General features: G+C 49.2%; 2 protein-coding genes across 2 annotated transcripts; both read right to left on the bottom strand.

Moving 5' to 3' along the window:
* Nucleotides 1-8,268: 8,268 nt before the first annotated feature.
* On the bottom strand, nt 8,269-9,378 carry LOC144110373 (ubiquitin-conjugating enzyme E2 Z-like). Its single transcript, XM_077643228.1, has one exon. It carries the CDS (start codon nt 9,298-9,300, stop codon nt 8,482-8,484), a length of 819 nt encoding a protein of 272 aa, XP_077499354.1. The 5' UTR covers nt 9,301-9,378; the 3' UTR covers nt 8,269-8,481.
* Nucleotides 9,379-21,331: 11,953 nt separating this feature from the next.
* Nucleotides 21,332-24,123, bottom strand: LOC144110544 (uncharacterized). The gene is made up of 3 exons (XM_077643555.1): nt 23,933-24,123; nt 22,576-22,866; nt 21,332-21,870 (listed from the first exon to the last, which is right to left on the bottom strand). Exons 1-3 carry the CDS (start codon nt 24,026-24,028, stop codon nt 21,679-21,681), a joined length of 579 nt encoding a protein of 192 aa, XP_077499681.1. The 5' UTR covers nt 24,029-24,123; the 3' UTR covers nt 21,332-21,678.
* Nucleotides 24,124-27,913: the final 3,790 nt, after the last annotated feature.

Here is a 27,913-nt window from a genome sequence, read left to right as displayed (position 1 = left end):
CGAATATTTAAATTATCTGCACAACAAAGGCTTATTTTTACATTACTTATGAATATCAAAGCGCTTTTAGTTACTTTTTCTGCCATGTCGTTTGTAGAAGCTGCGATCGTGTGATCCCCTGGAGTGATTTGGATGCCCTAGCAGACGACGGAGCAGACGACGCTGTTGACGGACTGCAATTTCGTTTGATGCCAGATAAAATCACTAAGTTGCGACAAAAACAGCGAAGAAATGCGCCGTATCTCAATCTGGCGAATATCGTGGTTATTTTGAACGCGATTGGCACGATGGAGAGCAGCTGCGATGCATTAATTTGTGCAACACTGGCACGCTCACCCGAGATCACGAAACTTAACAGCTTAATGTGTGACCAGTACAAGCGGATTGCTTTGATATCAATTGTGTTACGAAACTACGTCGATACTTGCGTCACACTTTAGCTAATATGCCGCAGCGGCTTGCACTCGCCGCATCCTGATCGCGTGTAATTTCAAAAGCAAGAGCCCACTAGCGCATCGAAGCACCAGTGTTTTCGAGTTCGTATCGTTCCAATAAATACGAGCTGTTTTAGCACGTACTGGAATTGAAGTTCTCAGCCTGTGCGTCATGAACGGTGACGATGGCGTCGCGGACTATCTTAATTAAGACTCGCCGCAATGAAGCCTATAACCCAAGAATACGGGCGTTAAAAGTTCACCAATACACTTAGTGGGCATAAAGTATCGCTCAGTCGCAGGCCAGTCGCTCGCTGCTCGATTTTCCAGCCTTCCGAGTGCAAGTCGCAAGCTGTTGAGCCAATCAGTGAGCGAGCCGCAGTGAGCGAGCCGAGCTTTCGGCAACGACGCCACCCGCGGGCGCGCCGGACATTGAACTACGCGCTGCTCCCTGACTGCCCTAGTCGACGCTAAGCCTAGCCGGTTTCACATCGATGCAACAGCTGAGTGCACTTCGGAACTGGCTAGTGCTGAGGTGCTGCTCTCGTCATCGTTTCACTGTGAACCTTGTCTCATAGTAAAACAAACATATGCTCGGTTTCCGCGACACCTTCAGGAGCGGAGCCAGCTGAAGCCAGGAGAGCCGCGATTGAGCAGCAGCAATTAAAGGCGCTATAGGAACGCATTTGTTTGTATTCCTGTTATCGCTTCTACCAACGAATCGATATTGGCCAACGATAATCTATCCGACGGCTTAGTATGGGCTTGAACAAACTTTACGGTCGCATTTTTCTGACTCTGGCGGCCCGCATCCAGGCTGGCACGCCGGCCCCCAGAAGAGCGCCCGTACGTTATCATGACGCTTAATTGTATGGCCGTGGTGAACATAAAAACCGCCAGAAATCCTCCTGTTCGCTCAGATTGTCGTAGCACACAGTCACACTGGGACCAGAGCACTTTAGAGGACCGAGCGCGGGGGCGCAGGAGCTAGACTGTGCCAAAGCAGACGAAACTCTCGAAAGCGCGCGATAGACGTCAGTCCGAAGACTTTATTCTCATTTAGACCGAGAATCAAACGAGGAGGAGGTCCGCAGGTCGCCCTTGCAGGTGTGACCAATTGCGTTGTTGGGCTGCTGCCTGATCGTAAGCGACTGCTGGTAGCATGCCTTTTGCGGCTTGCAAGTCTGAATGGGCATTAAATGTGCGTTCACAGTAGCGAGTCCCAGAGTTCGCGCAAGTTAATTAAGCCCATTGCTGACGGGGGGCGGGGGGGGGGGGGGAGTTCCGAACAAGTACACCCTTCTATGGAAGTCGCGCTTGTGGCATCATTTCACAGATGTCCTCAGCCAATCCGTAGCGTCGCGGGGTATAACGCCACGTCACCTGACCAATATGCGGGTTCGTGTTCCGCCAGGAAATCCAAGCTAAGGCGCGAGGCAGCGCCCCATGCGCGCAACGTTTCTGGGCGTCCATGTTCAAATCGGTTCAAACTGGCTGGCCGCAGCATTTCACTTTCGGCTGCATGCGCTGTTTTCTATATTTAGCGACATTTTGGTGTTACCGTCATGAAATTTTTAGCGAAGGCAATGAATGACGTCGTAAAGTATTTTTGGTATTTTATGATAAGCAGCACGTCACTGCCGCTAAAAAAATTATCCGCCAACATTGGATCATTGTTGGACTTAAGAGCGTTAGCTACGGGAGCTCCAAGTGTTTAGATTGGGGTGCTCAGCAAACGTGGAGAAGACAAAATACAAACATCTGAGGGCGTTTCGTTTCGAAAACATTCCTTCTAGGATACAAGCAGCGCCGTCTACTTCAAACATTTTGCCCTACTATTGCGATTTACAGCCACCTTCGCTATATTCAGTATGTTTCCGCCTTAATATCAGTTAATGAATTGTATAAACGTGTGCATTACAACAACACGAATCGTTTGACCGCATCCAGAACCCTCTGCGACAAACGATTAGGCCATATGGCTGTCTGGAAGTCCCCGGAATCCATGGTTTGGGGGCGAAAAGGTCGTCGGTACGAATCCCACACGTATTTTGGGCTTCATCTCAATATTTATTTTATCCTCAGGAATATGACAAGTCAAATAACACCACTTCGATCATTCTGTGTCGCGCGACAGGCCGCACGACAGGTACTTTTGTCGCGTGAAAAGAGGCGTTCTAGAAGTCTGTGGCGCGACTGAACCCACGACAGGCAACTTTGCTGACGCACGCAGTCTCTGTCGCGCGGCACGACTCCCTCTGTCGCACGACAGAAACCTGCCGCGCGACAAATGCTGCGACGGGGACATTCTTCGCAAGACAAAATACAGGAAAGATGTCTGTCGTGCGGCAGAACCTACTACAAACACCTTTGTCGCGCGAAAGATCCCACGACACGAACCTTGTCGCACGACACAAGACAAGACAAGACAGCTTGTCTTGCGACACAAAGGTGTGCCGCGCAACAGATGCGCGACAAAAAATTCTGTCGTGCGTTTTGATCGGGTAGCTTAACTTGGCTAACCCTGGAAATCAGCGAAAAGCTTCTGCACACATGGTTAGTCATCACGTAGCTTCACATCACCCCATCGGGTGTTCTTAAGGTCCGAGGTCAACCTAAAGGTCGCCCACTGACAAAGGTCAGAGGTCAAAGGTGAACTAAATGTCATGAGTCAAGGTCAGGGATCAAGGCTTCATCACCATAACTCTACCGCATACGCTCATACACGGATATCTTTGGTTGGGCTGAAGGTCGTTCAAGGTCGTTGTGCTGCCTACCCGAAGACTGCTTTACCTAGCGTAGTGAAGCTTTTCGCTTCAAAAAAATAGACAAGGAAACCTGGGCAGACGTCGCCGTTACCAGCCGATTTCTCAAGCAAAGCGGATGCGTGAACATCTAATTATCTGCACGGATTTCGGAGGATACGCTACGCCGACATTCACTTAAAAACGGCGGCAACTAGATCTCGATAGGAACGTCACGTTTTTGTATCGAGAGGCGAGGAAGTTATGAGTTCATTTTTCTCAGACATAAATGAGTTTTTAGCTGACGCTCAAACGTTACCATACCCACGAAGGGCCGGAGAATCAATTTTTACTAAGAACAATAATTACACAAAGTTTTCCTCATTGTTTCTTCAGAAGTGCTTTGCTCTTTTGCACAGCCTCCGAAGGCAGACGTCGAGCCATGCAGGGGCGCTGATATTTGATCATGTTTAGATGACATTTGACATCTTAACAAGCTCTAATCTGACCTTGCATCTTACCGTCGTGTATTCCTCACGGAGTGACCTTTGTTAGCCCATTTGCCGGGCTTCATCATTTCGTATGCAACATAATTACTCACCGATGACCTTAGTACGCATTTACTGGCCGAATTTGATATACTGCACTTTTTATTTTTTTATTTTACCTTTTCCGCACCTCGCTCTTTCAGCCTTTATCTCCTAACTTCCCTTCGCCACAGAGAGCAGCATGTCAGCGATATTTAATTGCCGGCCGAATTCTGTTTTCCACTAAAGATTTCCTCTGTGACGCTCACTTGAAGGGCAAATAATCAATTTTCTTCTAACAGTTTCGGTCAACGAATGCTTGAGAAAAGCACTTGTTTGAAAGAGCCAAAGATAACTGTTCTGTGCTTGCTTTTTTATTTTCGGTAAATGCTTGCGGGATGCACTTTGCAGAAAGGAAATTTCTTTTTGTTTGGGCAGGGGGGGGGGGCTGCGTTTTGGCACTCTACCAGCAATGGAGTGTGGAAGTTTTCGTCTTCGTTGTCCGGACTACAGCGGCGCTGAAGCCCCCTACCGCACCAAATTCTCGCCTGTCTTCTGTTTCCACACTTTCCTGAAGTGCCTCCGCATCCGGTACCTGTGCATTATTAAGATTATCTGTGAGTGAAGAGGAGCTACCTGCACACCTGTTCAACGAGCGCGAAGTGATCATAGCGTCAATCGGGCGCATCTATGACTCACTGCAACTGCTATGAAAGGCCAGCCTCCTGGTGGTATACCCCTGCTGGGTGTCGGTGACCCTGGCTGGGATCCGGTGCACGTTCTACATTGGAATCACGAAATAAGAGATCCGTACTTTTAATGCGGACATGTACTCTTGCATTCCAGTTCAGTGCACAAGTTGTTACACCTAAGATTTTGCGTAGTTTTTAAAAATCGGCTTTCTGGGTTAGAAGAGCACTTTTTTCGGCATAGCATTGCCAGCGGTGTTTTGCATCAAAATACTGCTCAGACGTGCTTTGTTTTGTGGGACTAATCTTATTTAAATTCTGTAATTGTAGGAAATATGTTTGTATTCCCCTCCACTCTGGCTTTCGAGGATGATGATGAAAATGTTTATTGTAGTACAGGTAAAGGGAAGGTGAGAGGCGGGTGGTGTTCTTAGTCCGGGACCCCAATGGCGTAAGCTGCTGCCCTTGCTCATTCGATAAGCTGACGTTGTTCTTTTTCCGAGCTAGACAGTGGCGCCTACCACCCTTGCCGCGTTGCTGAGTTGTAATATCAATGACTTGGTTGTTTTCTTTTTTTGTGTGTGGGGGGGGAAGCCCATATCATATAGCACAAGCCTGTCTTCTCCCCACAAAATCTGCATTATTGATTCGATGAAATCCTACTGAGACATTCCATGGCCCTTATGTATTGCACGCCATAATTATGGCTTTCTAGGAGCGTAGGAAATTAAGCCACGGCGCGCGGTAGCTCTCCACACGCCTGACCTACGAGGTAGTGCTCAGGAATGCACTCTCAGGCGGCTGCAGCTGCGACTTGTGGGGCGTTAGCATCGATCTCTGCTTGACCTGTGACCGACGTCGCAGTAACCGTGCAAGGTAGAGGAGGGAGACAGCGTCTGGAAGGCCATCAGAATCGCTTCGAGAAGTCCTAGAGAATTAACGAGTGAAATCCTGCGGGTTGGGCCAAAGCCGAGCTTGGCGAACGGTGCAGGAGCAGTTCAGGAGCACGGCTGTTTTTCTAAGCTCTTCAGCAAAAGTACGGGTGGCAGTGTCTTCGGTGCTGAATTTTCATTAACACCGCCACAAATAACAGCGCTGACATTGCATGAACATATTGGACATTAAAGACGTAGTGGCCTAACAGCCACCCGTAAAGTCTGCTAATAATGCTCGTATTGTAGCCTATGTGCCCGTCCACTTTGATAACAAACGACAGAGTTTAAACGCCGTTAAACAAGTATGACGTGCGTAAGTACTTGGTTTCTGCTAGCTTGAATATTGCGCAAACGCTGCATTAACGTGTCCTTCGAACTGGCTGGACTCTTTCCTAGGCATTCAGATTACTTTACACTGTACTACACAACTATATAATTTAACCTTTCTTAACACGTGGCGTCAACTCAACCTGCCCACCAGAGAGGGAGGAAACTGACCACCATGACAGATGGCAGCAAAATTAGTGACTGGTCGCGAGAGATTGCTCGGGAAGAGAAACGTGGGTCGCGCAGCAGCAGAAGGAGTGGTAAGACGACTCAGGGATCTGTAAATGTAAAGTCCGGAATCACCAATTCTGCATATAGAGGCAATCACCCCTTAGCGCTATCACGTCGTATCCTTAAGGCGGAGCTTAAGTGCCCCTCCAGATTTAATGTGAAAGCATTACTCGTCCTTTTACGAGAAAAGGCGGCGTGTGTGTACTCTCACAGATGCTACAAAAAATCCCAGTGGTGGCCAGAAAAGAGGGTGACGTCATCAAGCGGTCGAATGACGCACACACAAATCCGAGCATCGCCACTTCAATCGTACACATGTCGTTCGTCTGTATATGCTTCCCACTGGCCGAGCGCCAGTTTTCAAAACTACATTCGTACAAAAATTGTGACACAACCGTTTGTCGTACAGCGTTCAGGGTATTGTCGCATGTGCACGCGTGTGTATGTGTGTGCGTGTAGGTGTCAGTCCACCCAATAACAGCAAAGTTTTCCCATTCCCACACGTAAGTAGTCCTAAGTCCATCTGCCGGATTTTTTTATCCCACACTATACCCCGAAAATTGCCCGTTCGGGGTACACATCCCACGCTCTCTTATTCCACATGTTAATGCCTGTATGTCTGTCTGTTGCTGCCAGGAAGGAAGAAAGGAAAGTGCACAGGCCTGCTCACTGGCTCAAGCCAAGCCACAATCGCTACCACGTGCAGATAGAAGGAGAGTTGAAAGATGGGATAGAAAGACAGGATAGTAAAGAGGCGCTAAAGACAAGGCCGATCCCGGAGGTAGTGCAATAAAGGGCCAACCGGTGGCGGGAGTGAAGCATCCTTCAAACTCTCCGCCACATTTCCAAAATTAAGTCCAACTTGGACCCGTAACAGATACTTAATGTTAATGTTAATTCCTCAATCCTTCCTGAGTACCCTTTTGCTCTATTTGTACTATCACAAGTAATATATAAAAAACATAAAAGAAATGTACCGGGAACCAGACCAGCAAAGATTTGTCGAGCTTAAACCCCACAAGAGTTGAATGAAAATGAGCTAAAAGCTGAAAAGAAAACAAACTGTTTAAAGATAAGCGGGGACGAAAAGAGGTAAAAAAAGACGATCAAAAAGTCCATATCTCCGTGATGTCGTTCCATGAGGCAGCAAAATAAAAAAACTACACGGAAGGTGGGAGTGGGAAAGAAGGCGTCGGGTAGTTAGCAGATGAAACTAAAAGAGAAAAACAGAACGAACACAACATGTAAACAAAAGCGGTAATATAACAAAGGAAAATGAGTAGTAGAAAAAACGCCTTATAAAGAACGCTTGTGCAGGGAAACAGTAAGACAAATAGAAACAGTGCAGTTCAACAGACCCGCCGTGGTGGCTCAGTGGTTAGGGCGCTCATCCACTGATCCGGAGTACCCGCGATCGAAGCCGCCCGTGGCGGCCGCGTTTCGATGAAAGTGAAAACGCTAAGGCGCCCTCGTGCTGTTCTTTATCCCTTCCCTTACGGCGCGGTTCAGGTGTCCGCCGATATGGGAGACAGATATTGCGCCATTTCCTTTCCCCCAAAACCAATTTTTCAATCTTTCAGTCCACCAGTGAATTGTGAGTGAGTGAGTGGAAGACTTTATTGTCCAACAGAAGAAGACGACCTCATCCTACCCTCCGGCTCTCCCTCTCAGTTGAGAAATGAGGGCCAGGAGGGATTGGGGTGGATAGGGTCGCCGCGTCAGATGCTGGCCGGGGTTTTTGTACCCCTCAGCCTCTTCAGCCAGTTGGACGGCAAGGAGCTGGTGTTCAGCGTCCGGGATACACAGCAAGGTCTTCCAGGCGTCTCTACTATCTATTTTATTCGCCCTGCCGGGAAATTGTGTGCACTCCCAAATAATATGGTCCAGGCTCCTTCTCGCTCCACATTTCTAACATTACATATGTCATCCTCAATTTCCGGGCTGATATGTTTAATTAATATTGGGTGCGGGTAGGGGCATGTTTGAAGACATCTCCACGTCACCGCTTGCGAATTATTAAGCTTCACACTGGGCGGGGGAAGATGCCTGCGGTGTTGCCTGTAGTGAAGAAGATGGCAGAGAGATAGCGATACAGAGTACCCGTTTCCGTCTAAACTGGAAGCCACTTTCTACCACGGCACTTACCGACCAGCGTGACCTGATCACCCGGGCCATCCGGGTTAAAGGAGGCCTGTACTGAGGGCTCCTCCCGCTGGGGGCCTCCCTTCAACCTCAGTTAATAAAGCATTTCCCGCTATAACAATCAACATTTCCACTCCAAAAACTCTGCTATAATGGAATGCTTGGAATAGCAGTAATTCTCCCGGATATTGGAGCGAAGCTTAGACAGATTGCTCATTAAGCAAAAAAGACTTTTAGAAGAATATTTTTAAAGGGTTGTTTATTGCCTCAGGGCACAAATCTTTTATTCCTCTCGAGTAAACAGCCAGGTGTTCAACGTGCTTCATCGAGGTACCGCTCAGTCTGGCTCCTTCCTGTTTGGATGGTGACCGTCGCAAGTTAGCCTCGGGCTGAGAATGGTAGACAGAGGTGGACAAGGTCTCTGAAACAACTGTGGGCTTCAAAAAGAAGGCTCAGAAGCTGAAGCTAGCAGCAGCAGCAGCAACGGCAGCGGCATCCTCTGCCCTCTTCTTTGCGACTCGCTCCTTTAGATCCAGAAGCCTTGTTAGCAGAGTCTCGAACTGGTACGGCCTTCCTGAATACGGCATTGGGGTACCCGTGAGGCCCAGGTGTGCCTTCACCTCGCCCTCATGTTTGCTGTAATAGTCTTCAAACTTCTTCAGGACGACGTCCTTGAATGCCGCCGGAAAGGACGAGTTGTCTTTGAGGCAGTCTTCTACAGCGTCACACACGGCCACCCGGATGGTCTCATGCAGCAAGAAGGTCCTGTAGGTGCTGGTGGCTTCTTGGTTATTTTTTACGCCCGTGTTCTCATTCAGCAGCGAGAGGACGGAGATGAGCACGCTGCTCAAGGACTGAGCGGGACTCCAGGACTGTCCATTAGTGCCGAGTATATTCAGGCAGATGTGCCCAGTGGCGTATATGTGTGGGTTGAAGCTTACTCTTCCAGCGTCCGTCGTCAGGAAGGTAACAGTCGGAGGGCTCATCGGGTAGTCGGTAGGGAAAGCAATGTAAAGGCGAAAAAAGCCCCCTTCAAAAGGCGTTGTCTCAGAGCCTACCATGAGGGCGTGGACTTTAGTGACGTCCGTCTCGTCGGGATGAATGTAGATCCCTGGAGGCGGGTCGGCGAAGAAATCGGCGATGTCCTTCTTCACTCTCATAATCCTGGGCGAGCACGAATCGTCTCGCGTGAATTTGGGAGGGTCCCGCGATTCGCCGTCCGACTCAGGAGGGCCCTGCGAATTTCCGAAACCACCTTGTCCGGTCGCCATCCTCGTAGGTGTCGGAAAATTTTGATCCCCAGACCCTAGCCCTGCTCCCGAATCAGAGAGCTGCTGCAACTTCTTTCTCTTTGGGATATCAGTCAAAATGAGCTCGTGCCGAGGTAACTGGATTTTACCATGCCAGAGAACACAAACAGCGCGCTGTTAATTTGTTCGATTGTGAATTCATTCCAAAACGGAAAAGCCATTGAAGATCTGACGCATTTGCAGTAGCGGTAGGCAGTGTGCGAACATGCACTATCTCAAAGCTAGATGTGCTGACAGGCACACCGCCGAGCGCTGCTCCAGAGGCTCGTGTACTGTGCGATGTCAGTACACGTTAAAAACCACAGGTGGTAGAATTTTCTGGAGCCCTCCACTACGGCGTCCCTTATAGCCTGAGTCGCTTTTGGACGTTAAACCATATGAACCAAACCAATCCTCATCTTATTAAGCTCGTGGCTTGAGGTCTGCACGTTCCAGCAACAAAACAAACGATCCTTATGCAGTTGATGGTTTGATGACATATCGCCTAGTCAGGAAGCATAGCTGAAGCAATTCCTAGGTAACTGACTAGCGTAGAAGAAAGTTACACGGACATTTAATTGCATTATGCGCTGGCAATGGGAAAGCATTACCAGCTGTTGATGGAGATCAGAATCATGAGAGCGAAATAAATTGAATAAGAATGAACGGAGCGCATATGGCAGGCTCTCTCATATCATGAATGGCAATTTACCTAATATCCCTGAAGAGAAAAGCATACAACAGCTGTATCTTACCGGTACTAACCTTTGGTGCAGAAACATGCAGGCTAACGAAAAGGGTTCAACTTAAGTACAGCGCAGCGAGGTATGGAAAGGAAAATGATAGGCGTAAAGACAGGAAGAGGACAGAGTGGGTCAGGGATCAAACACGGGTAAACGACATCCCTGTCGAAATCAAGAGGAAGAAATGGGCTTTGGCAGGGCATGTAACGTGAAGGCAAGATAACTGCTTGTCCTTAAGGGTAACATACTGGTGTCCAAGGGAAGGGAAGCGTAGCAGGAGGTTGCAGAAAGTTAAGTGGGTAGATGAGAATAAGAAGTTTGCACAGATAGGGTGGCCACAACTGGCACGTGACCAGGCTAATTGAGAGACATGAGAGAGGCCTTTCTCCTGCAGAAAGCGTAGTCAGGCTGATGACGATGGTAATGCTTATACAAGTGACGTCACATCCGTTGTTTTGACATCGCTTCTATCTAGCCTATGGGAATTATCCGGTCTGGTGGCGTCACTTCCGTCTGGGCAATTGCTAATTTTAAGACCGACGAGGCATTTGGTCCCGGAGGCTTCTAATGCTTCGCATTAAAATAAGAACATTCTTGGAGGGCTACAGATCTCTTGTTCATAATTAAGACACCGACTTAACACATCCTGGTTTTGTCTCTCTTAATAATGTTCTCTGTCACTTGGCGTTAATATATGCTGTAAGCTGCAATCGATCGTTTTCAGAGTGCGGGGCGTCGTCTGGATAATTAGTGGATCGAAGTTTAGCTGGGGTCGATCTTGCAAATCTTGCACAGTAGATACCTTCCTTTTGTCCCAGATTATCTGCTGCCCACTTTTCTTGTGTTCGGCGATCGCCTTTTTGTTTACGTTTTTCTCTCGTACAACATACCGGCGTTGTTACGGACCTTTCGAGAAATATTTTGTTTCTTCTATGTGCACTAAAGTCAGAGTTAGGATGTCTCGAATGAGTCCAGAAACCTTGCCTCGAGATAGCCGGTCATTCAAATTTACGGTCTCCGTTCGTACCTTGCTCGCTGGAACATGGGCTACATGGAGGCGGTGCTCCCAGAAACTGCACGCAAACACTTCGTTGATACTAGTGGCACACTGGAGAGGAACTGGCTTCGGTTTGGCTGAGCCTTAAATTGCAGTTTTCTCAATAGACGTCTGGAAGTCCATGCGAAGGGAAAGCGCAAACTCAATCGCCGAATATGTGAAGAAAAATAAACACGAGACAAGTTGGCACAATGCCAAGATATTGACAACAGAACCGAATGCATCAGCCGGGCTAAAACTAAAAAACTGATCCAGCAACGCCTAACACACTAAGCAGGACCAATTGTAGCTTTTATTCTATCTGTGCCAACACTATGCGCTAAAAAAATTACTGTGCTCTACAAAGACCCGGAGCAGTGCAGTCGTTTTTTTTTTTCAGCGTCAACTAGGGAGCCGTTTCACCTCCGAAACATCTACCGTTTTTACAGACAGGCCAGTGGCCTGTTAATGTCTTCCGTTTAATAACTGTCTACAAAGAGCGTCAAAGGATGGAGACAATCATGCGAGAACAATTTTGCTGGCTAGTTGGCACAAATTTGAACGAATTTCTAGTGCAGAAAGACGAGGACAAAGAAACAAGGTGGACTGGGCAAGTAGTTCATTAATGTAACTAGAAGGAAGCTGGCGGCGATACATTTCATCCACCATTGAGAAGAGCAGGAATGCCGGGAAGACGAACTTTCTTACTTGGCTTGGCTGTTGTAGGTTATCAAACATGAATTAAACCATAAAATTACGACTCTTGTCGAGGAAAACATGGAAGAAATGCTGTGGGCGTTTACATACCAGCCAAAAAAAAAAAGAACTTTCAATTGCGTTAAATGGATTGAAGTGAAAAATGCAGTATCAAAAAAACTTAATCTGCGCACAAAGGAGAGCATCGCAGCTCAAGTAAATATTTCTGAGTGCAATCCATGTTTACGGCCTAACACTAGCCAAGCCAAACACGAAACCTCGTTCTCCCGGCATTCCCATTGCGGATGAAGTGCTCTTTAAGAAACTCGCATAGACGGTGGCGCCATCTTTCTTTTTATGTGATATTTAGAAAACTATGTGCATCGTGCTACTAAGCCCTCCCTTTGTTGTTAGTAGCGCTGTGTACCGCCCAGTTCGTATCTTCATCCTCTGTTTTTTTGCACTATAAATCTGACCAAATGTAAGCAGTCATACACGAGAGAACTAAAAACACTGAATATTCAGTGAGAGAGCTGTGCTTTGGGTGTTGCAGAAAACTGAATTGCACTTGTAGAAGTACGTAATCTGTTGCACACACGAGTGGCAGACACTTTTTACTGCGCAGAGTTTAAGCGGGTCGCGCCAGCATGTGCGCTCCTGCAGCGTTAATCTCCTGCATCGCTCCTCGCCTCGCCCGCTTCTTTTTTCCCGGCCTCCTTCTAACATGTGCCCAATCGCACACTCGTCAAATAATAAAAAGCCTTGGACACCTAAATAAGTGGATTCTGTCCACCAACCCAACACCTGCAGCTTGTGATGTGTGTAGCTTCACTTCCTCTCCTCTATTCTTGCCCCGCAGTCGTCCTTTATGATGGACTTCTGTTCGGGGGGGCGCTGGCATCCCGGCATCACATCCCGGCCGTGGCAGCCGCCTTTCGATAAAGGCTAAATTCAAAAGGCAATCATATGCAGTGCGACTTAAGCGCACTATAAATAATCTTATGGTGCGGCAATTAACTTGGAGCCCTTACTACGGCGCCTCTTCCTTTCTTCCCGCCTTGACTGCCTTCTTCATCACTTCCGTTCTGGTGCGGTTAAGGTGTCCACCGAGGCACATACTGTGCTTTCCATTTCACCCCAAACAGCTTCGCTTAGCACTCAGGTACACCATATTGAAAAACTGCAACAGAGCTTCCAGTGCCGATCGCATTCACATTCCTTGTATTTCCTCACGTTTTTTTGTTTATTGTCTCTACTCCACCGCCAACGAGCAACAGCACGTTTTCGTTGTTCATAAAACATACAGCGTTAACAGTTTAGATTTTTTTTCTTCACTGATGTTACGGAAGAAAGATGAGAAACAAATGCCGCACGAGGCTTGTATGCACGTGGCTCCGAAAAGCAACAGAATCGCTGCTCAAGAACATTCGAGTGGTGAGCCATAGCTGTTTTTGCCTCTTGACCACTCAGTTACCGCCTTCGCCTCGCCCTCGTTCTTGTCTTAGCTGGCGTTAGGGCGACCATCTGCTGGTCCCCGAGAACCGCTCGGGACTGGACCTTGAACAGCGTTCGAATAGCCGATGGCACCTTTGGTACGCTGGTACCTCGTTTTCCTGAAATGAGTGCGTGTTCCAGTAAGGACAGTCAGCTCTGCGTCAAGGTGAGTGTTCATTGACTCAACTACTTTCTGCATAGCGGGATTTTCGTGAGTGTTGCACAATGAACCTTCACTTCATTTCTCTACATCCCGAGCGAAAAATCCAAGAAAAAACCCGAGAACCAACCTAGGAAGCAGCTGGTCAAGTCAACTAGGTCACATAATCTTGTGACATCATTCCAGCCTGCCCACCGGATTGTGAGCAATTAATGATCGCTCGCGAGTGGTTGCTCGGCAAAAATAACCTGAGCTCGCACAAACCCCACCGGTTGAAGCGCCTGGCATTACATGACAGTGGTGCATACTTTAACCGCTGCACAAATGCGCCAGGAGTGGTATGAGGACTCCCAGGGATCTATGAATATTAAGTAGATAATTGCCAATTTCGATTATATGGGCGTTCACCCACTAATGTTATCGCGTCATACCCTTAAGACGGAGATTAAGTGTCCCCTCAAATTTTAAATTGTCTTTGCAGCGCCATCTGAAAACGAAGACTCTACACTGAGCCTCTTCCGCTTGGCCGCCCGCGGTGTAATCTCTCTAAAAGTCAGGCAGCCTGAAATAAAACATCGCGTAAGCAAGTTGCCAAGCTGGAACGGACTGGCCAATCGTGGGACAGTGCAGTACCACGTTCCGAATCATGGTCTCTGGCGCCGACGTCTTCGCCACTTCTGTCGTCCACGCCCAAGCTCCTGGAGGATACTCTGAAGATCCCTCCTCGCGTCCTTTCACCGGTGGATGCCCGGCGGGGCCCTCCAACATCACCGCAGCTGTTCCTGTTCGTCGTGGACCAGGCAAATCTCGGCGAACACGGAGAGTTTGCCGTGAACCAGAGACACAACTGGATGCCGAAAGTGGTGGCGAGCGTAGAGAATTCAACCAGGCACTTCTTCAAGCAGGACGTAATCAAATGGTGAGTTGTTTCAGAGACGTCCTTGTGGCTCCGTACTTTGACGCGGAGTATACTGGCTAACATTACAGCATACAGTGAGGGTCGTCGCTATTATGTAGTGTTGATCCGCGCCGCACTGAAGGAAGCCCTAATACTCTCTGGCTGATGTAGGCCTATAACAAAGACCGCCTATTTCGCTCAGAGGTTCGACTTATCCTCTAGGGATCACATGATAGACGAATAGGATGAAAATCCCCAGTCAAGTACATTGACATATAGACATAACAGGGACTTCGCAGATTCACAGTACAATATGGAACGGAAACCAGCCTGCACACGAAAATATGCACACGCAAATGGTAACAATTAGCAGCATATGATATATTCAGAAAGCACAAATAGGCCGAAGCGGTGGCTCAGTGGTTATGGCGCTCGCCTGCTGACACGAAAGACGTGGGTTCGATCCCGGCCGCGGCGATCGAATTTTGATGGAGGCGAAATTCTAGAGGGCCGTGTACTGTGCGATGTCAGTGTACGTTAAAGAACCCCAGGTGGTCGAAATTTCCGGAGCCCTTCACTACGGCGTCCCTCATGGCCTGAGTCGCTTTGGGACGCTAAACCCTCATAAACCAAACCAAACCCAGGCGGTCGAAATTTCCGTAGCCCTTCTCTACGGCATGCGTCATAACCGGAGTCGTCTTGGGACGTTAAACCTCCATAAACCCTGAGAAAGCACAAACAAGGGAACGGACGGTATATACATGTCAGCCACTAATCGCAGAATCTAAATTTGTTCAAAAGTATAATCTAAAATCTAATCTAAAAGGTTATTCAAAAGCATACCATCATCAGGGACAGGCAGAGAGTACCAAATTTTTATTGTATGCTGAAAGAAAGTTTATTTCAAAAATTAGTACGAGGACTGAAAAGTGAAATGTGATAGCTTCTGAAGGACGATAGCGTTGAAAAGTTTAGTTAGTGCACAGCTACTCAAATCCCAGAAAGCTAATACGTGGTAAAGAACATTAGTTCGCTTCTTTTTTCTTCATTTCCTTTTTTTGCTCATTACGGCTGCTTGGTGTATTTTATTTTGCACTGGGCCATTTCACTAGCTACACCGCTATCGCTCCAAATATTTTTATGCACTGTCTTGTACATACTACAATAAAGACTGCTTTTACTTTGAGTTAGAAACATTGTGTGCCACAACGCGGGGTAAGTTATGTGAGCCCCAGATTGAACAAAGAAGGCGAAAAATTTGTCATATTGCTGAAATATTAAACTGACAGCCTTCTTTGAACCGATTCCAATTTGTTTACACGAATGAGCTTATCGGAGTTCCAGACGATACCACCATATTCTTTTATATGCACGTTCCACGTGACAACCTCTGCTCCGCCTGCGCGCTGAAGCTGCGAAGTGGTGAAGTTAATAATCCTGGCTATAATTAAGAGAGGGTCTGCATCCCGCAGGTGCATCGAAGCAAGCGCTCAAGGAATCCCGGACGAAGACGTGACTTTTGGCAAGCGCCGCCCTTACAAGTTTTGCATCGCATTCGGGCAGCCAGAGGAACGCTGCGACCTCTACAGCTCCAAGATCCGCATAAAAGACGAGGAGATGCCCGTGGACGCGGTCCCTGTAGGGTGCTTCATCACCAACATTACACCCATGGCGGAATTCAACAGCTCCCACTCCGCGCCAACTTCAACGCCACAGTCTTTCAAGTCGCCGTCGTCGTCGTCGTGTCATTCGAGCAAGGTGACGCAGTGCAAAGCCCACTTGGAGCACTGCTACAACGCGACGAGCTCATGCTCAGTGGGCAACTGCCGGAGAGGGTCGACGCTTTACCTCTTCCGAGTGCGGTGCCCGACCATCTGCCGCAACGGGCTGCACAAGACGTCGGTGACGTCTGCTCTGCCCTACCTGCACCTGGTCTACCCTCCCCTGCTGCACCACAAGGTGGTCTCCGGCAACCCCACTGCCAAGCAGTGCAGCGGCGTGAAGGGTTTTCTGCCACGGGTGAGCAGGATTCTCTGTTCGGAATTGTATGCAGGGAGGCATAGACGAGAACATTACGCGGCACACTAGTGCGACGCAATAAAATGGCAGATTTGTTTAGGGTACTTGTGAATGTTGTGAATAACAATGTTGTTGTCAGTATGCACGACTAGGACCATGTGCTTGATTATAATTTTGTGAATATGATATTGGAAAGTTTGCCGCCACATTTTTTCAAAACTACTATTAGGAAGGAGGGTACGAGGTCAATCTGTAATCAGTACGTAGTTTTGTGGCTCATGTAATCGTGATCACAGTGTAAACCGGTCACTGTGAGTTACTGCTACCTTGAAAACATCCCTCAGCAGTCGAAATTGCTGCAGCGACCTTTAAGACGACTGCAATGTGCTGCAGTAGTCTCCTTCATTTTGATGCTAACTAGTGATGATAAAAGTCCGTGTCATCTGCAGAGACAGTGACATGGTTTTGTCTGTAAACTTGCTAACGTGTCTCAAATGTCGGACGGTTATTGTCGGTGTTCGTATTGAAATGCTTACTGCACAGCTTAGTGCCCATTACACCGAATGAGCTACAGAACAAAGCTGTGCTGTCTTGATGCAGCAAAATGTGACGTTGCAGGTCCTGCACTTTGTTCTTGAATTAGCTCCATTAATGCGCAGCATATGTATTGCTTTTTTTATTGACTTGTGACACTTCCAGTCCGCGAGGTGTTGTTCAGCAGCACAGCAGCGTAATTTTCGTCGCCATGCTTAGTACTTCAGAGCAATAGTCCAGCCTGTCACGAAGAGCTGCTTTCTGTCCTGGTACTGCTCGCAGGGCTTCGGATTCCACTGCTTTGCTCTGGGGTGCCTCCACGTCTGGTACGGGACGTACCGGCGGTGAACCCACGCCTCCAAGGGCTATATAATGGTCCTGGAACAGCCGTCAAACATGGCGAAAGTTCGCAAGGTGGCTGCGACTCCAACCAGGTGCTTCTCCCTGCCCCCGGTGCTCCTGTGCAATAGTCGCCTGCTATAGCACTTCGAGCAGGACGCGTGCTCCGGATTGTGGCGCGAGAGGATGACTGCAGAACCATCTCTTTTTCGCTGGGTTCTTGAAGATATGACTTTATCAGTGTGGTACAGCATTAACTTGGTGATCTCCATGCTCATAACACCATCGATGGCGTTATCCTATTTTTGCATTGAAGTCATGAACTTAGAAGCCGTATTGTGCACTCGGAATAACCTAGGGCAAGTCGGTGAGACAGCATGAGCAGTACAAGTTCAAGAAACTTGAGGACAGGTGAACCTGCGAGGATGGGAACCTGTGAAAAAGTTCGCTTCGGCAAGGCATCTGGTCATTTGAGCGTGCCAAAGGTGAAAATCGCAGGTGGTGTGGGTACTGAGAAATGGAAAAAGGAGGAAGATTGAGCATTCGCTCGTCAAAAACCTTCCCGCAATGAATGAGACACAGAAAGAAAAACACTTTGTTAAAGAGTGACATATTGAGTGATCAAAAGATCCTGGTCATAGACAACCAGTGCACGCTAATCGTCTTGTTGGTCCGATGCCATACAGGTACTCCAGGTGGGAGGTGTGGGAAGATATGGAAGGTTGCAGGACGACTAGGCACTGAAAGAGGCGAACGAATGTGGCCATTGGCCAATATACGGGTAGCTTTGCCATCTCCATTATGTGTTTTCGCCTTCACGCAGGCTATCAAGCATCCGTGGGCGTCTCACCTGAAGATCGGCGAAAGTCTGTCCTTGGTTCTTGACTGCTCGATGCCCCAGCTGCGTAACCATGGCGCCTGGTTCTGTTTCGATCGACACCCAAGACGACATTGTGGTGCAGATAGACGCTGAAACAGGCCGCCTCTCTACCATTCTCAGTACGCCCCCGTTCATGGAACGTTTCGGACATGTGGGTTCAATGGTCGTTATTCCCATGCATGGAAGACGGCAGGACCTCTTACCCCAATATGAGAGCTGATGAAGGTCAGGTTGTGATTCCCAACTATCGGTTCGGCACATTCAATGTCCTTTCCAAGTCTACTTTGCTCTAAATTTCTGGCTAGGTTATCGTCTAGTCCTATAAAATAAACATATTTTGTATATTTTATATCTAACTTGCATTTTGTAATCAGTATATTATGTGACCTTTATTATACACTGATATCGCAGGGCACGAGGCCCCGCCGGGTGGCGCAGTTGTTAAGGCGCTGGTACCCGGGTTCGAACCCAACCGCGCCGGCCGCGTTTCGATGGAGGCGAAACGCAAAACGCGCCCGAGACACCTTGTAGACCGTTGATTTTGAGAAAAGGAAACGCATAAGAGTTGAGGCTGCTTACGTGTTGTGAAGGCAAAAGCATGTCATCGTTCGACCTTGACTCAGGTTACACACTGAGAAATGAAAAATGAGAAGTAAAAAAGTCCATGGAAGGAGAAGCAGCATGGAAGGAATGGATGAAGAAATCGAGGTACTGCAAACATATAAATTTCTTAATGGCTAGCCTTTCCGTCTTACCTGCTGTGGTACAAAAGGGCTTCTTAAGCTCGCAACCACCATGACCATGACGGTGAAATAACGAGCAATAAGAATGGTTTGGAGGGTCCTTCAACGTAAGTAAAGGACAACGCAGAGAGCTATAGAAAATAAATGGTAGGTGTAATGATAGGTGTAATTAAGAAATAGGAAGAGAGATAAAGCTTTAATTCAGGACATTAAAGGGACCCAGAAAGGGGCTCTCAATAAAGGTGCGACATGTCTGGGGTGTTAAAAGACGATGGTTGATAATTATCCTCCAGCAAGAATTATTTTAATGCGTTTTGTGGAAGCTGAGTTATATGCAGACAAAATTTGAACTTCCGCGTCTTCACGCCTTTCCCTCTCGTCTCGCACGCCAAAAAGACAGCGCTCCTCCGCCGGCCCAACCTACTCGCCCTCTCCCTACCTCCGCCAGCCACGGCGTGCGAGGAGTGGCCGCGGCCGCGGTAGTGCGTGACGTCTGAAAGAATTTGGCGCTGTGAACATATGATAATCCTCGCCTGTTGACGCCATTTGCATGGCGTGACGTAGTATGCCATGTTATCGCGCGAAAGCCCGGCCCAGCGCGTCACAGCGAGGTGCGAAAGCAGAAACTTTTAAAAATGCATTGTAAATTTCCCGCTCGCTTTTGAGGTCTCGTACGCGGCATGGACGCTCAGTGGCCAGTACTCTACATAGTGCAAACGTTTTAAAGCCAAGCTCAAAGAACCCTATCTGAGGCCCTTTAATTCTCCGGAGCCGGGTGGTCGGGGCCCCTAGTCCAGACTGGATGATCCAGTCTTGCTGGTCCAGTTGTCGCAGGTCAGGGCCTCCTCCCACTTCTCGTGTGTCGGGTGTGGCACTATTTACTGTTTGTCCGGCTTGTCCTGGCATTCCCAAGATGTATGATAGAACGTGGGGCTTGCTCCGCACCAAGGACACTAACTTGGGTATTGTGTGAGTCTGATGTTTAAAATCTGAAGACTTGGATAAGTGTTTGTTTGTATTCTCCTCCAGTCAATGACATCTCAGGAGGACAAGTGTATGTATTGCGGTGAGAAATGTATTCTTTCTAGCCTAAGGTAGGTGGGGTAGGGAAGGGGATCCGCCCGGTTTGTGAGAGCTCGGACTAGATCATTCGCTACCTCGTTTCCGGCTAGGCCATCGTGACCAGGTGTCCATGTTGATCTGTGTGACTGTGAGAGTGCACTTCATAGTGTGCTCACCCGTCCGTGGGGTTTCGCAGGAAGGTATTCCCTGCAGGGTTGTTGGGAGTCAGTCACTACGTGCAGTGACTGGCCCTGTCAGTCTTGAGTCTTGATGGTGATGCTATGACCTGTGATTCGGCTTCCACAAGATTCTTGGCATAGATTGAAGCTGTAATGATTGGCCTCTTCTCGTTGTCAACCGCAGCATCGCGAACTTGCCTGGCTCGTCATAGGCCCCGATGTCCACGTATATAACTTCCGGGTCTTTTTGATAGTTTTTTTTTTCCAGTGCTTCGACTCTGGCTCTCCTACTACCGTTTTTTACATATTCTCACTTGCAGGTGTCGGAATTTGGGAGTTGCGCTTACTAGTGCGTAATGCCTGGCATAGCCCCAGTCTCGCCAGAATACCCCTACCTGCTTTTGTTCTGGTTAGGCGTTTTCGACCCTCCAGAACCGCCTTCCTGAGAGTTTCGAAGGTGTTGCGTACTCCGAGTGCCCAAAAACGTCCAACGACAAAACAAGAAACCGGAAGTGAGAAGTGCGTCAGGAAGCAAATTAGGGCTAATGGCATCCTAGTCGAAATCGGAAGAAATCGGCTTGGTGAGGGCATGAAATCCATACAAAACAACCTATGAAGTGTAGCGTACTGGGTTCCAGGAGAATGCTAGAGTAGCAGCAGGCGACATAATGTCCGGTGAGCGGATAAGATTGTTTATAGGAATTAGGTGGCCGCTGCTGGAACAGAACAATGTTTTTTGGAGAGATATGGGCAGAGGCCTTTGCCCTGCACAGGAGGATCATGATTAGGCTACTTTCCAGAAATATATTTTAGTGCAGGTAATCTCCGTTCTTGATCGATTCTCACTGTCTTTGGCTGGTAACGAAATTATCTTTTCATAAGTTACCAACGCGCTTTGAGCGATTCAGTTTCGTCCATACTTTCATTGGGAGAAGCATTGTTATGTTATAAATGCAGAAATATGCATTGTTGGCATCATCCGCTTATCACTTTGGGCTTGCAAAAAGTAGCTGGCTTTTGTGTCTTTTATCGCAATCGGGCGTGACACGCTAGGGCCACATGAAAAAAAACCTTGCAGTGACTACGAGATGCTGTCGCAAGATGCGGCCAAGCGCTACATACGAAGCCTCTCGAAAGCTCCGTGCGTTTATCAGTAGATATTATTAGTAATTATTAGCAAAGGCGCGGCAGCAGATTCCTCTTCTAGACGGTAGTCACCTGTACCTTGCCTTTGAAGAAAGCTATAAAGAATAAAAATTTGCAGGAGAAAAACACTTTCATTGGCAGTCTTAATTTAGACGCCCAGGACATCTATGGAAAGCTGGACCACTGCTAACTGGATGTCCTCCTTGAGGATCCGCCAACTGTTGACCCATGTTGTGGTAGGAGGGGTCCGAATAACGGGCGGAGGCGAGAACGAAGGCGCAAGAGACGAGACAGTGTTTCAGGTGGCTGTGGACCTGTGGACAAGGAGTGTCTCGTGGACTCCGCCTCAATACTCGCGCGGACGACGCGGCGCCTTCAGTGGCGACCTGCAAAGACGCCGCCGAACATGGGCTGCGGGTCGCGGCGCCACGTCAGGCGCTGCTTCCGCCCTCACTCGTCAGTTCGTCGGTGGCCGGTTTGTCCACGTCCCTCTCATCGTCCGTGTGCCCCTCTCCCCGCTCGCACCGCAGCGCCAGCTCGACCGCTGCCCGGTCCTTGTCCGCCAGGCCGTCACACTCAAGAGTCAGCCGCATCCTCAGCAGCTCCGGGTCCAAGGACTTATTCTGCGCAACAAGAACCAACTTCCACTTTCGCTTGCGGGGCAGCACCCACGGCAAACGCGCCCCGCCGATGGATAATGGCGGCCATCAAGTTCCAACTGAGGGGCGCTCGCGGGCCGAAAAAACGCTGTGAAAAGGGAGATCGTGAGGGTACAGCGCACGCCGCTACTCTAATGGGTGTGCCAAAAGCGCTGTCTTCCCCGCAACGCTTTGGGTGGGCGCCATTGGATTTTCCGGAAAGCGAGACTTCTCGCTCATGTGGCCCTGACACGATGCGACCACCATTATGTTGCGTGGCATGGTTGACTGCATTGGCGTGCCGTGCAATTGATGTCACACGAATAAGCTCTACACCGCACTTCCGGACGCATCCTGCGCACGCGGAACGACATTTGGGGGGGGGGGGGGGGGCGACATTGTGTGACAGTTGGGGGGGGGGGGGCGACTTCGTGTGCGCAGTCAGGGTCCGGTTTGAGGGCTTACACCTGCCTTGAGCCAATGACTACGTTATGGTGACATGGTACAGGAAACTTCATCGACATATGGAAATGATTTCACTGCTTTGCGCCTCCTTTGATTTTCTCTGAGTGCGTTTCGTCACGCTGCTTTTTTGGCACCTTGAGCGGCGAGCGCTTAGCCGGCTGCTTTTTTTTATTGCGGCTGTATGCATGCTAGTGTAAAGTGTTATTTACAGATTCAGATACACACTGGCTGCTGGGTGCCGGTGGCGGCGGCCGAGACACCCGCCTCCGAGGCTGCGCTAGGCGGCCGCGAGGAGCCCTCGCCCAATTCGTCGTACTGGCCGTCGGGCGACGAGGAAGTGGTGCAGTCGGTTCGCGACGGCCGTGGAGTCGGTGGGCGCCCCACGATGGGCTTCAGCTTGGCCGGGTCAACTTCGGGGTCCAGATCAGTGGAGATGACACACCGCCTGCCATCGTCGAACGATACCGACCGACACTGGCGGCCCGGTTGCGGCTCGTGCACGGCCATCGGCAACCACTGCGCAGATGACCAGCAAGGCGTGAGGTCTGAAAGCGCTTGCTTATTCTCTCCACAGTGTGCCGCGCTAGCTCGCTGCACGCAGTCAAATGTCAACGTTTCAGTCCCACGCAAAAAGTGGATTCGTGACACAATGTTTACGCAGTTACAACAGGTCAAAGACCCAATTCTTCCCGTAGATCTTCCAGGGAGAAACGTTTCGCACTGTCCTCTGCATCACCAGCAAATGAAGGAGGAAAGGAACACCCCGAATCCACCAGACGTCCGAGACTCGGCAGTAACACAGACATCGTCATCATAAGATACTTCCTCAGGCGGTCCTTGAACACTGAAGACAAGAAGCCTTTACATGTGGGATCACAGATTCGCTGTCTACCAGGACTCCACGAACGCCAAGACCTATAGCAGAGCAGAAACTACGGCCCTGGTACACTGCGCCAATAATTAGAGACAGCCTCTAATTTATATAGCAGCTTCCCATACACACATACACACCTCTATTTCCATTAGCAGGGCCTAGACCATCATATTCGAATAAAAGGCTTTCACTAACTGGCTTCCACTAACTAACCAAGCAACTGCATGTACAATGAGCAGCATCTACTTTTCTAAAAGGCGCATATCCGGCAGCAAGATATTCATAGCAATCTCACGAGGCAATCGAGATGAGGCCGTTTGCGCCAAAGGGTACACATTATCCTAACTGCCTTCACCTGACAACCCGCTAGACTCTTCGAGGAAGTCGCCCGCTCCCTCACGGTTGGCATTCGGGACACGTTCACAGGCGTTAACAGAGATCTTACAACTCATCTTGGCTGCACCGAGCAGCAATATCGGGTAGCACTCGGCCAATACGACGTGCGTCGTGCTTCATCACCCAAGTCGACCCTCACGCTGCATATGTTGGCGGCGCGAAGTGTGAACCGGCAGTCATTGGATGCCGCGCTGTCGACATCTATTCTTAAGTCCCTCCCCGCGGTTGTAAAGCGTGTGGCCTTCGGATCCTAGCTACGAGCGCAGCACCACGAATACTGGGCGACCTAGCTAGCGGTGTATCGCCACTAACGTCCTCCTGCAATGCGTCGACCAGGTGAGCCTTGTGGTCGTGTGGCGGGTGTCTGTGTTTGGCCGTGGAATGCTCGGGGCTGCTGCTGGTGGCCATTGCTCTCTGTGACCGGACTGCCGCTGCTGGATGCGCTGGTGCGCGCTTCGGCGCGCCACGAGCAGCCACCCGCAGCCGGGCTCGCGCCCGCTCGGCTGATGGTGATTGCTGGAGCATATCACCGATATCCAAGCCGCTGCTTATCACCGATATCCAAGCCCTTGTGGCGTCAGTTGACACCCGAGCACAAATTTTCTGCACGTCTCATTAAAGACCGGAAATCTGTATATATTTATTGGGATAATACCTTGGCTGGTGGTCCTTGTTCCTTTCGGCATCACTGTTCTCCATTTCTACTGAGCTGTACGGCCTAAGGAAGAAGAAAAGGCAGCAAGAAAAGCCCATATAAAGAAGTTGAGGTACTGCAAGTATTTTAATCTGTCGCGAGCGCTTAGTTTTTTTTTGTGCTGACATTTTTAGATGTGGTACGAACGAATTTCCAAAGCTTACAAGCAGCACGGTCACGATAGATAAATAATCAGAAGAAGAAGAATTGGTTGCAGCGAATTTGGCAGGAACTTCGTGGTTATGAATGGCAGTTTGCCAATATCCATGAAGAGAAAAGCATAAGAGCTGTATCTTACCGACACTTGCCTGTAGAGCAGAAACGTGGGTTCAGTTTAAGCCGAAGATAACGCAGCCAGCTGTGGAAAGGAAAATGATAGGTCTAATGATAGGTTTAGTTAAACCGGAAGAGAGCAGAGTTGGTCAGCTAGGAGGAGAAGCAGGCTAATGACATCCTGATCAAAATCACAAGAAGAAATAGGCTTGGCCTGGGCATGTGACGGGAAGGTAGAACAACCGATGGTAAAGTACTGAATTCCAACAAAAGAAGGCAAGCGTAGCAGCAGGCGGCAGAAAGTTGGGTGAGCGGATAGACAGATAAGGACAAGGGTGAAAGGCAGGAATGATAACCGGAGATGTTCCAATTGGCTACTCCGCTCTGGGGAAGAGAATGAGGGGACTAAAAATGGAAGAAAGAAGGAACGGGAAACACAGCCACAATCTGTCAATCAAGGGAGTCGTTCACAAAAAAAAACAGTGCCTTGTAATCCTTGATGGTAGTCGAGTGTTGTGGCCACGGGCTGAGGAACTTGTCATGCGTGAAAGGGCGAGGATCAAGGCGGTCCAGAGCAAAACGCAGCTTGAGTCTCACAAAAACAGGGCACTCACACAGGAGATGACGGAGTCTATCCTCACAGACACAGCTTTCACAAGAAGCGCAGTCCGGGGTCCAGTGCCCTGAATATGTTTTCATAAACATATTGCCGAATATCTGAAATCCGGGACTGGAGTCCACAGGCATTTTATTGAAAAATGCGCGACTTTATTTCGAAACGATAGTTCCGGGGGATCTGGATAGCAGAACACGCGGGATACCTATCAATGATATGAGGATTGCAATCACTTGCATATCTTGTCCATTGTCCGAATCGTGCCTTTTGCTCGGATCAGTCGTAGGGGTTGTGGATATGGGGTGCAGCAACGTACCTCGCGCAGTGTGCGCTGTAGGCTTTCGTATTGGTGGCCATTTTGTATCTGCTGCAGCAGGTCGTATGTCACCAGACGCTGCGCTTTCCTGATTTAGTGCGGTTGTTCGTGGAAACGGACAAACTGCAGTGCCTCTTTGGGTCTTGTTTTCTAAGGTGATTGCTACCTTCAACGACCTTCGGCGACGCGAACGACGTCGTCGCACCTTTGCTGCAGCTTCTCTGTGGGTGGAATGGTCTCGAACCATTTGCTTCAGTACCGCCCTCTCAGTATTTAGGCGAAGGCAGTCCTTCGAGGAAGAGTCGTGAGGGCCACGACAGTTGGCGCACTTCAAGGTAGTCGCGCGGCAACTGTCGCCGCTGTGTTGCTCGGAGCATCATGGGCACACGATCGAGTTGTCACAGACGCCACTGACGTCACCAATCCTCATGCACTTCCTGCACTGTAGCGGCTTAGCTACGAATGGACGAACTGGGTGTCGAAAGTGCCCCACCTTCACGTATGGTGGAATACAGTCATCCTGAAAGGTTAGCTTGATGCACGTAGACCTTCCAAGGCGCTGAACTTGTATTATGGAAATGCTGTTGGTTGCCGGCTTGACTAAGGTGGGCGATTCGGCATCAGAGATGGCGATGTTGACGTTGTAAATTATGCCAGCCGTGGTTCCGCTGTCTTGGAGAATTGCCGAGTTTGGCTATAGCAGCCAAAGTGTCTAGTGCGCTTCGTTTCATGACATCAATGGCAATGGTTTTTGTGGGTGTTTACTCTAACGTCTTTAAACTCCCTTGGCGCGAGGCTGTCAAGATGCAGAGAGATGGCTTGCCTGATCAGGAGGTTCAAGTTGTCCGTTGGTTCCAATGGCAAAGACGGTATGTTCCTCGGCACTTCGCGCCGTGAAGATCATGCCCATGCTTGAGGACGTCATTGACGTCAACTCAGCATGTCTGCGCTTGTACTTCTTACTAACGACAGGTACAAACCCATTGTCGGCCGAGGAGTCATCACTTGGTGCCAAGTACACAGCAGTGCCCTGGCTGCTTGAGTCACTCAGGGTGTAAAGGCGCTTCCTCTGGGCGGCAGCTGCCGACCCACTGGGTTCCACAGAATGCGCAGCCACCTCCACTTCCATCGCTGTGACAAGAAGGGAGCAACGCTTCCCTCATTATGGCGCAACATATAAAAACTGCAGAAACGTGAAGACAGTGATGATGATGATGATGATGATGATGATGATGATGATGATGATAATGATGATGATGATGGTTATGTCCTCAGGCTGAATGGAACGTACCGCTCCGATACAGAACTTCTTTTTCCACAGTTGTTTGTGTGGGCGGATGAGGTTAATGAGATTGAGAAGTCTGTGGGAATAAGGTGGTCGGCCCAGGACAGGGTTAATTGGAGAGAGAGAGAGAGAGAGGAAAAAACTTTTATTTAGGTGATAAATTTGCAGAAGCCGGGTGGTCGGGACCCCTAGCCCAGGTCTCCGCTGGCGGCGGCTGACTTGCGGACTAGCTGGATTGTCAATTCTTGCTGGTCCAAATTGTCGTCCTTGTCTTTAGTGGTTTGCATGCTCTGGCGCTATTTTCTTCAAATCATGTCGCTGGTCAGGGCCTCCTCTCACTGCTCATGTGTCGGGTGTGGCACTATTAATTTCTCCTCTGGTTTGTCTTGGCATTCCCAAGCTGTATGGTAGAGCGTGGGGCTTGCTCCGCACCAGGGACAGTAACTTGGGTATTGTGTGAGTCTGGCCTTGTGCAAAATGTGAAGACTCGGATATGTGCTTGTTTGTATTTTGCTTCAGTCAGTGGCATCTGTAGAGGACAGATGTTTGTGTGGCGGTGAGAAATCTCTTTCTAGTCTTAGGTGTTCTAGCCTGTCACCATACGGTCCTAGGAGAGTGTTAAGGTGGGGATGGCGATCCGCCTGGTTTGTGAGAGCTCGGGCTAGATCATTCTCTACCTCGTTTCCAGCCAGGCCTTCGTGGCCAGGTGTCCATGTTATTCTGTGTAAGTTAGAGAATTTACTTAATAGTGTGTTCGCCCTTCAGTGAGTTTTTCCAGCAAGGTAGCCCCTGCAAGCTTGTTGGGAGTCCGTCACGACGTACGATGACTTGCCCTGTCGGTCTTGAGGCCGGATGATGATGACTGTGACCAGTGATGCCGCTTCCGCAGGGTCCTTGGTATACATTGAAGCCCTAATGATTGGCCTCTTCTCGTTGTCGACCGCAGCACTCGCGAACCTGTCTGGCTCGGCATAGACAGCGATGTCCCCGTATACTGTTTACGGTTCTTTTCATAGTTTTTGTTTTGCAGTGCTTTGACTCGGGCTCTCCTTCTACCCTTCTGCCGCTCGTGGTGCATGTGTCTGGGTATCGAGTTTACATAGATCTTC

The sequence above is a fragment of the Amblyomma americanum genome, chromosome 11, assembly GCF_052857255.1.
Source record: "Amblyomma americanum isolate KBUSLIRL-KWMA chromosome 11, ASM5285725v1, whole genome shotgun sequence".
Lineage (NCBI taxonomy): Eukaryota > Metazoa > Arthropoda > Arachnida > Ixodida > Ixodidae > Amblyomma > Amblyomma americanum.
The sequence above is the reverse complement of the archived record's forward strand: the minus strand, read 5'-3'. Positions and strand labels throughout refer to the sequence as shown.

Coding starts and splice junctions, on each gene's coding strand:
- LOC144110373 (XM_077643228.1), bottom strand. CDS start 9,300: ATGGCGACCGGACAAGGTGGTTTCGGAAATTCGCAGGGCCCTCCTGAG.
- LOC144110544 (XM_077643555.1), bottom strand. CDS start 24,028: ATGGCCACCAGCAGCAGCCCCGAGCATTCCACGGCCAAACACAGACAC. Junction 22,867..23,932: donor TCGACGCATTGCAGGAGGAC/GTTAGTGGCGAT, acceptor TCATCTGCGCAG/TGGTTGCCGATGGCCGTGCA. Junction 21,871..22,575: donor CCACCGGCACCCAGCAGCCA/GTGTGTATCTGA, acceptor CTTGTTGCGCAG/AATAAGTCCTTGGACCCGGA.